The 11757-nt window shown below is 39.3% G+C and overlaps 2 protein-coding genes across 3 annotated transcripts; both read left to right on the top strand.

Annotated features, from left to right (window-relative positions):
• Positions 1 to 587: 587 nt before the first annotated feature.
• capns1a (calpain, small subunit 1 a) lies at positions 588 to 6417 on the top strand. The gene is made up of 11 exons (XM_023417759.2): positions 588 to 716; positions 1677 to 1731; positions 1823 to 1859; positions 1965 to 2057; positions 2270 to 2327; positions 2506 to 2570; positions 3199 to 3267; positions 3734 to 3812; positions 4329 to 4445; positions 4569 to 4627; positions 4757 to 6417. The coding sequence occupies exons 2-11, from the start codon at positions 1685 to 1687 to the stop codon at positions 4781 to 4783; spliced, it is 651 nt and encodes a 216-aa protein (XP_023273527.1). The 5' UTR covers positions 588 to 716; positions 1677 to 1684; the 3' UTR covers positions 4784 to 6417.
• Positions 6418 to 7055: 638 nt separating this feature from the next.
• On the top strand, positions 7056 to 11422 carry LOC111663493 (uncharacterized). 2 transcript variants are annotated; one of them, XM_023417685.2, is made up of 5 exons: positions 7056 to 7172; positions 7869 to 8071; positions 8382 to 8819; positions 9142 to 9195; positions 9294 to 11422. In XM_023417685.2, the coding sequence occupies exons 2-5, from the start codon at positions 7945 to 7947 to the stop codon at positions 9734 to 9736; spliced, it is 1062 nt and encodes a 353-aa protein (XP_023273453.1). In that variant the 5' UTR covers positions 7056 to 7172; positions 7869 to 7944; the 3' UTR covers positions 9737 to 11422. The 2 variants fall into 2 exon arrangements, with proteins under 2 accessions (XP_023273453.1, XP_087033143.1); XM_087177017.1 differs by lacking the exon at positions 7056 to 7172 and adding an exon at positions 7186 to 7773.
• Positions 11423 to 11757: the final 335 nt, after the last annotated feature.

Genomic DNA, 11757 nt, shown 5'->3' with positions numbered 1-11757 from the left:
GTTAATATACTGCACTTAATTTAGCTGTGTTCACACTGAGCACACTATGTTATGTTGACTTACAGCTTCTTTAAACAGGCTATCGTGACAAACACTTTGTAATAAAGAATGGTTTGACATAGTATCCTCAGAGGAACAAAAAACAACCCAAAGCATCCTTTCTCCTGAAGATCTATTAATACATAAAACATGTTAGACCGGACATCTTAACACTATACAGGTGCAGGATATTTCATAAAATTGTTACCTCGGTTCACACTCCAGACCAGACGGTGGCACATACTTTAAACGAGTTCACACACAAAAAGAAAGAAAAAATACAACAAATATGATATATAGCAATAAAGAGGCACTGGATTAAAGCATGCCTGACCACACATACTGAAACACACAATACTGTATAACCTGTGCGGTGTCTCCTTGGGGTTATCACACTGCGCCTGTCCAAAACAAACATCTGTACATGTTCGATATTTATGATTTGAAGGCATTAGACACCAGACTAATAGAAAAAAAAAAAAGAAAAAAGAAAAAAAGACTAAGAAAAGACTTGGGTAAACTGTGAGACCTCTTTGGCATCCCACTTCCTCCCTGCAGCGGCAGTGGGTCGGGGCGTGTTGACGGACCGCCCTGACAGCTGAGTTGAATTTAGTGAGTCTCACGCAAGCTCAGTCAGACATCCTGCTACCAACTTCACCGAGTGCTGTTGCCTTACGGTAAATATATATATATATGTATATCTATATATGTCAAGTTTTAAAAGAACAAAGTATCGTTTACCTGAAACCCACTGTAGGATTAGATAGTTACGGTAATTCCGAGTTTTGCAGAATTTGACAGATAGCGGAGCTAGCCGTGAACGTTAGCTGAGTGTTAGCTTATCTGACGCTAAAGTTAGTTAGCTGCTTTAACGTAAACGCTACCGCCAGTACGTGCTACTGTAGATACGTGCTGTTAAGAGGTTGCACGGTTTGACAGGTTTTTAACTGCATTAGGCAGCTGCATGTGAGTAGGTCAGTAACATCGTGAGCTAACCTGATATTATGTTAATCTTCTACCGTAATGTTAGAATTGCAACGTTAGCTCTGTCGTGTGAGGAGTTAGAGACGCTACTGAACTTAGCTTACCCAGTCTAAGTAGTAGTGTTGAAATGGGACATTTTACTCACTGGTGGGAGTTTTTAAAATTTCATAGTTGTCATTATAAACATGCGATGCATTAACACACAGCCTTTAAATGTAGTCTACTTTTCGCAGTCTTTTAGTGGCAGTTAATGTTTTCCATAACAGGAAACATTTTAAGAGGGGCTAGTGGGTGTGCCGCTAACATGACTGTAACTGAGGAAAACTCAAGACATGTCATCGCTTGATCTATTGCAAGTCTAATCAGGGCTGTTAGCTATTGAAGCACTTGACCGCTTAACGTAGCATAACCATGAAAGGGCCATGAAAACCAGTTCATGTTTGTAGTGGCAGACATTCAAGTTGCATTGTCGCTGTATGGCATGTTTATTTTTTCATACTATCTATTCCTACTTCCTGCTTTATATTTCCATGAGAAAGTGGAATCTGGTTTTGGTTTTTGTTTCTGGGGAATTTCAGGGAGCTTTTTCAAGAATCTGGGCTCAGGTGGTGTATGTGGTCTTTTCCCTGACTCATTGCATTTTGCATTCACAGTTGACAAGATGTTTTTTGCCAAAAAATTTATCGGCGGCATCATTGATGTTGTAAGGTAAGAATCTGCACAGAGTACCTGCTCAAGCAAAACAAAAATGTAGTTTGTGGTTTAAGTTGTCATTTCATCTGCTGTCCTGTCTTTGTAGCAACATCGACCCAGCCCAGTTTGTGCCCTCTGAACCTGTGAGTGACAGTCATTACTTCACCAGCTCTATCTGCCTGTCACTGTACTGCTAACTCTAGGTGATTACACAGTTTGTAATTTCTGCTGCTGCCTTTTTCCCACAGCCTCCACCACGCAGGCCACTTGCATATGCAGAGCAGCATGAGAGTGACGAAGAGAAACAGTTCCGCAGAGTCTTTCAGCAACTTGCTGGAGATGTGAGTCTTATGTCTGCCTGTATTTCTCTTTGAATGTCTGGTGCTCTCTGCCGTAACCACACTATTTATTCCATTTCATTGACATAAGAAAATTTAAGTCAACAGACAGATTTCACTGTTTAAAGACTGTTTCTCTGTCATCCATCGTGTTACACCGTACAGTTGTGTGCCTGTGAAGCTTTCCTTAACACTGTTTAATATTTGTCATATAGGACATGGAAGTGAGCCCAACTGAGCTGATGAACATCCTAAATAAAATCATTTCAAAGCGTAAGACATGCTTGCATTTGTCATATTGAGAGTCTATCTCTTACACATCCTTGTATGTAGTTCTGCCATTTCTTGTTTTGATTCAGTCCTTTGTAGTGTTTACACTTTCCTAATTAGTGTATGTTTGTATTTTGCGTATATACAAACTGCTCAATGACTGTTTCCTCTTATATTTCAGGTGGAGATCTGAAGACCGATGGTTTCAGCATTGAGTCTTGCAGGAGCATGGTGGCAGTCATGGATGTATCCTGTCTATTATTAGCAGGCTGTGTTGTGTAGCTGACAGTGACTGCACAGTAAAAATACACAGGACAGAACAAATACATAGGCAGTTCGCTATAGAAAGAGACGTGTTGGCTCACCACACTCCATCACACCCACAGCTCATTAAGGTTGAGGACATACATTGTAATATTGAGGCAAATAACTGCCATGATTTGGCCATTGAAACAGATTTTCACAGATGGACCAAGCCTGCGTTCATTTTTTCCTGTGGCACTGGATAGTCAGGTTTAATGACCTTGAAACTAGGCATGTATCAGATTCCCTCAGGCATGCTAAAAAACCAAGGGGCCCTGTTCAATCAAAAGGTCAATCTTTATATATTTTTTATTTGTAAGCAACTTTAATTGCATATTTGTCTAGAAAACTGTGTGAATGTAGCTACATGGGAGTCATGTGATCCTTGGCTGCGGTGTCAGACTAAAGTTGGCATTAGTTCCCCACAGCTCTGAACCACACAAATGAGGAAAGCACGTACAGTAAAAGTACACCTTGGGCAAATACAGCGTGCCCATAAGTAATGCAACTGTGTATCTAAGCTGGAGTTAAAGAAGAAGACTGTTGCCTGTTGTCCTTAATGCAGTTTCAGAGTGACAGCACTGGAAAACTCGGCTTTCATGAATTCAAACATCTCTGGAACAATATAAAGAAATGGCAGGCAAGTACAGCAGGCCCATTTCACTTTTCCTGCACATCTGTGTCTTGTTGCACTTACATTCCTGTGGTCGGTGTTAATGTCTCCAGTATTAGTTAACACAGAAGAAACTGTAGTCCCAGGTGTGTACGGTATCAGCTGTTGAATTGAGTTTACAAAGGACAAACTCAACTTTGAATTTTTTGTATTCTGTCAGCGGCGACACATGGAGTTGGTGCTTGTTGATTTACGCTTACCAGGACGTGAAAAGCACCAACATTGTTTAATGTTTTTTTTTTTTTTTTTTTTCTCAATTTTTCTCAGAGAGATGAATTCAGTTGATGCAACTATTTTGGCAGCTGTGTTATTGGAGAGAAAATGTTTGCTTTGTGTTTTTTTTCTTTTAGTCTTTCTAGCTTGTGAATCTGCTTTTGAGGAAACAGTTTCAGATGCCAAACATGTTTTAAATACTTGTGTTGTCGTGATTTAGGGAGTGTACAAGTCCTACGACACAGATGGCTCTGGTGTCATTGGTGCAGATGAGCTTCCAAATGCTTTCAGAGCTGCAGGTGAGTGAGTTTTTAAAAATTGTTTAAATGTTTGCACAGACAATGAAACGATGCAAGCAAAACTAACTTTACACATTACATTAATAACAGCCTCACAGATGGATTTGATTAACAATCAAAAATGTCTCTATGCCTGTTATGAACAAATAAAATATTGGATTTGGATCATTGATTCACCAGCTAGAAACTTATTATTCTATCAAATGTGGAGTTAGTGAGATTAGATCTGGTTTATTGCCTGCTGGCATCATTTTGTTTTTATCATCATGACCTTTGAGCACTAGTTAAATAGAGAAACTCCTTGATCAGTATTTCAGCAACTTGATAGACACGGGCAGCCAGTGAAATGTTTTTGAACTGAAAACAAAGCTTCACCTGTGAACAGCTGGATAGAGCGTTAGTGATTTGAATATCATACCGGTTGTTTGAATATATTTGTGTTAAGGACACATAACCTCTCTGTAATTGCTATTTAATAGTAAAATGACCAGTTTCATCCGCTCATCTGTTTGTCAGGCTTCCCTCTCAACGACCAGCTGTTCGAGATGATAATTCGCAGATACAGTGATGAAAGTGGGAACATGGATTTTGATAACTACATCGGTTGCCTTGTGAGGCTGGATGCCATGTGCCGTAAGTTTCAAAGACCACTCCTGAAATAAATTGATTCCTTTATCAGTGTGACAAGAATGATTAACTTGGAATTTAATCTCCAAAACTGAAGGTATGGTAGGCTGACTATCTGTTCTGATTCAGGTGCCTTCAAAACCCTGGATAAGGATAACAATGGGACTATCAAAGTCAATGTTCAGGAGGTAAAGTCATCTCAGATATTATAAATTATCAGTGGGTTTCAACTGGAGTTCAGTTTTTCTAAAAGCATTGATTCAGTTTATGTCAAATGTTTTCAAAAAGTCATCTTCTCTGCCCTTGTGTCTTTTCAGTGGCTTCAGTTGACCATGTACTCTTGAGTCCAGACGATGTCTCCTGCTTGTTATACGGAACCACTTTGTTTGTCCACGCAGTCCAAAATATTTTATCAACCATCACAATGTACTCCACTTATCAATGTAAAAAAAAAAAAATCTCCCACAAGGCACAGTTCGAATGGCTCCCACCTTTTTTCAATAGACTGCATGATTGACATGTCTACCTTTGTGCTAGTTTTTACACCTGTTGGGGCAGGTCAGTGTATACCTTTTAACAATCACATAAGTAATTCTCAGAAAAGGCTCCACCCAGCATCAGCCTAAGGACTAACCAGAGGGTTGATTTAACTTCAGGGGAAACAGTTAATCAGTCCAAAAAGTTTAAAGGCTCTGCACACCCATAGGTGTTTTCAGGTATTAATGCTGAGTAGAGCTCTGCACAGGCTGAAGCTGGGTTGTAGCTATTCACAGAATTGCATGATGTGACGAAATTCCATTTAATCCTAAGAGTCATGAGGATGTTAGTTGTACCACCCCGACAGTTGCAACAAAGTTTACAGGAGTGTTGGGAAAATGGCTGTCAGCCAATCATAACACACCCACACAGCCCTTAGAAAAGGTCACATTGGGTAAAATAGGGAAGCAAATTCTTCTGTCTTTGCAGAGACTTTGAGATGGCTGTTGTAAAACTATAGATAAATCTTACTATTTGTTAGACCACAGTTATACTCAGTGTCTTTGTGAAACCGGGCCCACGGCCACTGATGAAAGATTCTTGTTCACTAAAACATGTGAAACAGCTCATTATTTTGAGTGTTGGGGGGATGTATAAGTTATGGATCACCTGCACCAAAACCTATCACAAGCAGATAGTGGTTTAATGATTTGCACACTCCAATATTCTGCATCAGAGTTGCACTGTATATGCACAACAGTCAGGAATGCTCATGCTGACTACAGCCACTAGAAGCTCTAAATAATGAATAAATCTAAAATCCCAAACTGTCTTTTAAGTGACCTGATATTAAAGTTAGTTTATTAATGTATATATTCAATATATCAGCTTTATATCTCCTCTGTAATAGTAATGTACATTAACATCCCAAGAGATAATGTCTTTGCCATAGCATTCTGTATGTCTCAGTTAACTGATCACTTTATCACTGTGTGCTTATTCAAAATGCCTGCGCCAGATAATTGCCAGCACAATGTGTGAATTTATCGTATATAATAGATGTGTGTGCCACTAATGCAAGCAGCCAATAGAAAAGATGCATTAATAAGGGTTTTTAACCATGTAGTTGTAGCCACTGTCATTAAACTGTTACTGAAAATCTTTGGTAAAATAAATACCTGTGCCATATTTGGAATAAAAGGGTATCAGAAATGAATCATTGGTATCTGCTGACAATCTGTGGTGTGCTCCTTTGAGTCATTAGTCAGTAGCCTAACTAAATTCTTGCTCAGGTTGAACGGGCATCGGTCTCTGGACCATTCATAATGGCAAGAAAAGTTATTTGAAATGGAACAATGAGTTTGATGAACTTAAAATAGGAACCGATGTACAACAGTTTCTTAACTTAAATGGGGTACGGTATTTGTTTCTGTTAAAAACATTTTTTTAAATGACAATTGAAATTACTGTATATGGCCGTAATAAAGATTCACCAATCTCATCTCTTGTGTATAGAGTACATGTGTATTCACAGGCCTTAAATTAATAGACTCTTCGTTGGTATTTATCAATCAAAAATATATTTGATGGGATATCTGCCAAAGAAAGCCGAACGTCAAACCTCTTCCTCTGCACAAGGAAACTTTGATTTATATATTCAAAAAGAGACAATAGTGCCCTCCACAGACAGGAAATCTGACCCACCGAGATAAAAACAGTATTTTTTTATATTTTGCATGACTTGTAAACCACCAGCAAACTCACTGTAAATGCATGAGGTGACAAATACGAACACCCCGTTTGTCAAGAAGTAAACGCTTCCCGAGTGACGGAGACCCTGGAGGTAGAGTGGTGCCAGAGGGCACCTGAGCCAGACACCCATATTTCCTCTGTGGTAGCAAAGATGAAGCCTGCAAACGATATAAGAGGTCAGATGTGCTCCTTCAAAATAAAACCACACAGTGTTACGACAGTAAAAAATTAGGAAATAAAGAAAGAACTTAGTTACCGAAATCACCAGATTATTGTGGTTATTTTTAAAAGTCACACGTGAAACCGGTGATAACCAATATGTAGTGACAACTCTCAAACTAATGTCACGTTCATCAGCAGTGTTTTAGCTACCAGCTGACGTTAACCGGATATCTTTTGTGTAACATTAGCTTCACACTGGCTAGCTTGACTAGTAGCTACCTTGGCGATAAGGAAGTTTATCTTTACGTTTTTGGACTAAACCCCGGCTTCTTTGACTTGGGGGTATGTTCACCATCTCATTAGCCGTTTTTGCCATTAACGTACACCTCGACAAGTGAGATTTGGTGAACTAAGTGCTTCATTAGCCTTTTCAGACTGCAACGCAGCGTTAGCTAACGTCCTGCTGCAAAGACAGCTAACCTACTGTGTGATGTTGTGTAACATTTGGCTAAACATAGCTAACTAAGTGTATGTAGCATTGTATAAGTGAAACGAAATAAGTGTTATCCGTTAACAATAATTAGGGAGATGTAAGTAAAGGTTGCGTTTGACTGTAACTACGGTTTGTATACATAGCTAGCTAATAAGGCTATCGTATGTGTACAGTGAGTATAGCATCGTCCATTGTTCATTCACTCAGCCAGTGCTAACGCAGACTGTTAACATCACGCTAAACCTGCACTATTTCTCTGCTGAACTGTATGAGAACAGTTAAATCTATGTATGTAACTACCTTACAGATAAAATGTTGATAGTATTTATTTATCTATTCAGCTAATCACCTAACTAGACTTGTACACGGTCATTGCTCAGCTGTTGAGCCTGTGTATCACTGCATCAATACTACTCACCCTAGCTCTCAGTTTCAAAGATCAACTGCAAAGTATGTATGAAAAAATACACATGTGAAGCTTTTACGCTTAACACTTGCAGTCTCCCTTTAACTTTGTTGTAATCAGACCCTTGACCCTCTTACAGACAGCTGCAGAGGTAGAAGCAGAGCACAGAAGAGACTATAAAGCAGCTGAACCTCTGCTGACACTGTGTGTGGAGGATGTCTTCATCAATATACTACAACCAAGACAGTGTTACTCGCTTCAAGAAAAGAAAAGCTCGTTTCTCTTTCAGTGAAGTCCACATACTGTTGGATGAAGTGAGGAAGCATCGTATGGTTGTTGTGGGTATGTGTCTTCGACTCCTTATCGGAATGATTTCATTCACCTACTTTAAGAAGAGATGGTGCTTTCAAGTTTTGTGTCTGAGTTCCTAGAAAGTGAATGAGTGATTGTGATGTACGTGGTTAATCAAAAGCTTAAAATAAACACAGCTAAGCTGAGGGAACAAAGATATTGAGAACACAAGAGTATACAAGAAATTACAGTAAATTTGTGAATGATAAAATCTTGAATATGGCCCGACCACTGACACAATGATTTTTGAATGCAGGTGCTTATATAGTTTTTTTGATTTTTTTTTTTTTTCTCCCCAAAGGCAAATTCAATCGTGGTGTGCCAACAGACATGAAGAAGCGGACATGGGCAGAGATTACCGCACGTGTCAATGAGATTGGGGAGTGCCAACGCGAGGTCATCGAGGTCATCAAGAAATGGTCTGACCTTAAGTGCGACACCAAGCGGAAAGTGGCTGCCATGCGGTCAGGGACAGTCCCCAATAGGGGCCTCAATTCACGTCTCTCCCGAGACCTTAATCAGACAGAGAAAATAGTTCTTCAGATCCTGGAGATGGACGAGGAAGACCAGAGCATAGGTGACTTTGGCCCACTGGGAGATGACGATGATGTGCCAGAGGAGGAAGAAGAAATGGAAGAGGAGGATATGATTGGAATGCAGAGTTCTCCGAATGGCGGGTTGGACATGACAGCTATGCCCCCACCAACCTCTTACACCATGAGTGGACTTGCACAGTCAGGTAGCAAAAAGGATCAAATACTGTCTGTCTAAAGTAGTTCTTCTCATAGGTGCTTAAAATAATAGTTGAAAATTTTGTCAATATTTTCTCAACCTTATTTCAGTATAAACACTGTTGTTGATATGTGTACATAACACATGTAAGGTTAGAACTACTCCATGTCATCTTCCTCTGGAAGTATTCATTTTTGCTATAAGTATAATGAATGGCATGTAGACGACTGATGTTTCAGAATAACATATTCATTTTAAAATCTAAGTTAAAAGCTAATTGAGGAGACATGCACTCATATAGTTTAATTTAGATACTTTGAACGTTGCAGGGGACTCATCGCAACCTGCCTTTGATGTGCAGTATGAAGTACCTGCGACAGAAGGTGAGTTGTCAAGTTTTGGATACAGAAAAAGATTTAGAATTTTTTAAAAATGTTTTAGTAATAAGAAAACGCTGATAAACTTTTTTCTTTGACTCAAGATACTGAAACTGCATTTGGAGACTCAGACGAAGACCAAAGGGATGAAGTGCTCCCTTCCACTCAAGCTGCAAAACCAACAGAGGATCATCAAGGAAACAACGGCATCCAAAAACAAGGACCACCTCAGATGTCCTCTGGACCTTCAACGTCAACATCCACGCCTTTGATGCCCGGTCAGCCCTCACAGAACACGAGGGACAGCATGTTACATAATGCATCACTGAGCCTTCAAGAGCAGCATGCCACCAACATCCTGCTGGAGACGGTTTCACGCTCCCTGGAGCTGCTGTCCGAGTCGGTGCAGCAGCTGGCAGAGACTCAACAGGAGTTTGTTCGGGAGTCGCTGCAACTCCAGCGGGAGACAGTGCAGGTTCTCAGAGACTTCACAGGTGGAGCCATTGCACTCATGCATGACAAACTGAATGGACGGCCAGCATTATAGCAACAAAACATCAGAGTTGTTAAGTTGTATCACTGACTTCATACACAGCCTTCAGGTGCAGGAACATTTATGTTCCTTTGGACTCCACTGCTGGTTACTGTACTTTTTCATAGTACTCAAAAGATTTTCTGTGGCTATATTTTAAAACTGTATTCGTATTGATGGAATTACTGTCTGCGTGGTTACATGAAAGGGGATTGAGAAAATAACCAATGTTAGCCATAAAGAAAGTAAATGTGGAGGGTGTTTTTTTTGCTACTGAACGTGAGATTCCTACCACTTGCATTGTAGAGCATTTTTTATTGAGCATACACCACTTTGAAAGCCTTTACATTCTTTTAATGTTGAAATGCAAAGAATGAGTCTTTAATTTTGAAAAGTCAGTCAAATCCATTTGTGTGTCCTTGTATAAGTTGTAGCTTTCTCTTGCATCAGTGTCTAGAGGTTATCAAATGTACTGTAATGGTAAGTGGATTTCTGCACCTGACCATTATATGGTCCATATGTCTGAAAGCTGGTGTTTTACATAATTTGAAAAATACCTGTAACTGAATAATTTGTGATTGTCTGATTTAGTTTTTTTTTACATTGCAAACAACACTTGAATATGAAAGTTTCAGTAATTTCTTTTAAAACATGAAATAAACCCCTCATGTATTTAAATGGAACAAAAGTCATCTTCCAAGCTATGAGTCTGAAAAGAGCTGTAGTGGACATAATTCAGATATCCACTAGGGAGGCCACGGTGTGGACATTTTCCCACTGGGTAATAAACTTGTGACAACACCGGTGTTACCAATTACATTGGACATTTCACAAGAAAAGATGTGTCGGCTCATTAGAAGTGTTTCCTCCAGATGCTGCCACCTTCATCAGACAAAGTTTGCAGATTGCCTCATTAATGGTATCAGGTTCCTTTTTGACTTTGGGTTCTTTGATATTGCCTAATAGGTGTTTTTTTCGCTTTGACACAGAATACTGCACCCCTGTCTTGTTAGTCATCTCCCCTCTCATCACGTAATAAGACTCTGCTACTCTATGATGTGACTCTGCTCTGCTGCCACGCAGAGAAGAAACATTTTTTATAATAGTAGCGCCCAACTAAGTGTTGATTACAAGTATTTTATAAAATAGAGTTTTTTAATATATGACGTGAAAATGAACCGACTGGGTTTTATGTCTAAAAAAATGAAAAAAGTGCGGCTAATGGAAAAGTTATGTAATCGTATGCCTGAACGCAGTGTAACACCGCTCGCACCAAGCACCGTGGTAACTCTAATATCCACTTATTAGAAAGTGCAAATCCATCTGGATTCCGGGGCTCTGTTTTATAAATATATCTTGACATCTTTAGACTGGTTCTATTACAAATGCCCTTATATTGTTGATTTCAAATAATCGGATTTCACTGAAGATAGGTTAGTGGTATCAAATCATAAGTTTGAAAACATGAACTGTTTCATAGACTGATTGTCCTAATATCTAGAGAAACGTGTTAAAGATTAACATTAAATACAAATTACAGATAGACCTTAAAGGATAAAGCTGATCCCATTCAGTGTTTTCACATTGTCATCAAAAGACCAAAACCAAACTATGCCAAAGTATTGTCTGTGTCCTGTATTCTCTGTGATGTAGAGTCCTATCCATTGTTGTCTGAAAACTATTAAAAACACATTAATGAGCCACACTGTTGCAGTGGGTGACATGTTCCTTCATAACAATGAACATGAGTTATGTAGATTTAGTTTAATTTGATCTCCTGTACCATGTCCTGCAGCTGTAAATATTCAGCAGAGCAACAAATGTGTATTAATCCGCTGCTGAAAATAGTCCCCAACAAGTGTGCAATTCCCTCCAGCTTGAGAGGTAGTTTCTAAAAACGACACCGCCCAGCTGATTTAGGAAATTACTAAAGCTTCAAAACAAGATAAAACTACATATATATGTGTGTGTGTGTGTGTGTGTGTGTGTGTAGGTGTATGTGTGTGTATGTGTGTGTGTATGTGTGTGTGTGTGTG

The sequence above is a fragment of the Seriola lalandi genome, unplaced genomic scaffold (genome assembly GCF_002814215.2).
Source record: "Seriola lalandi dorsalis isolate HSWRI2012SDOR001 ecotype SW California unplaced genomic scaffold, Sedor1 jcf7180002054577, whole genome shotgun sequence".
NCBI lineage: Eukaryota > Metazoa > Chordata > Actinopteri > Carangiformes > Carangidae > Seriola > Seriola lalandi.
Note: the sequence above shows the minus strand (reverse complement) of the source record. Positions and strands in the feature narration are given on the sequence as shown.

Excerpts from the sequence above, each read along its gene's own strand:
- capns1a (XM_023417759.2), top strand. The coding sequence starts at position 1,685 with ATGTTTTTTGCCAAAAAATTTATCGGCGGCATCATTGATGTTGTAAG. Across the intron at positions 2,328-2,505 it reads AAATAAAATCATTTCAAAGC|GTGGAGATCTGAAGACCGAT; the intron begins GTAAGACATGCT and ends CTTATATTTCAG. Across the intron at positions 3,268-3,733 it reads ACAATATAAAGAAATGGCAG|GGAGTGTACAAGTCCTACGA; the intron begins GCAAGTACAGCA and ends GTCGTGATTTAG.
- LOC111663493 (XM_023417685.2), top strand. The coding sequence starts at position 7,945 with ATGTCTTCATCAATATACTACAACCAAGACAGTGTTACTCGCTTCAAG. Across the intron at positions 8,820-9,141 it reads GAGTGGACTTGCACAGTCAG|GGGACTCATCGCAACCTGCC; the intron begins GTAGCAAAAAGG and ends TGAACGTTGCAG. Across the intron at positions 9,196-9,293 it reads TGAAGTACCTGCGACAGAAG|ATACTGAAACTGCATTTGGA; the intron begins GTGAGTTGTCAA and ends CTTTGACTCAAG.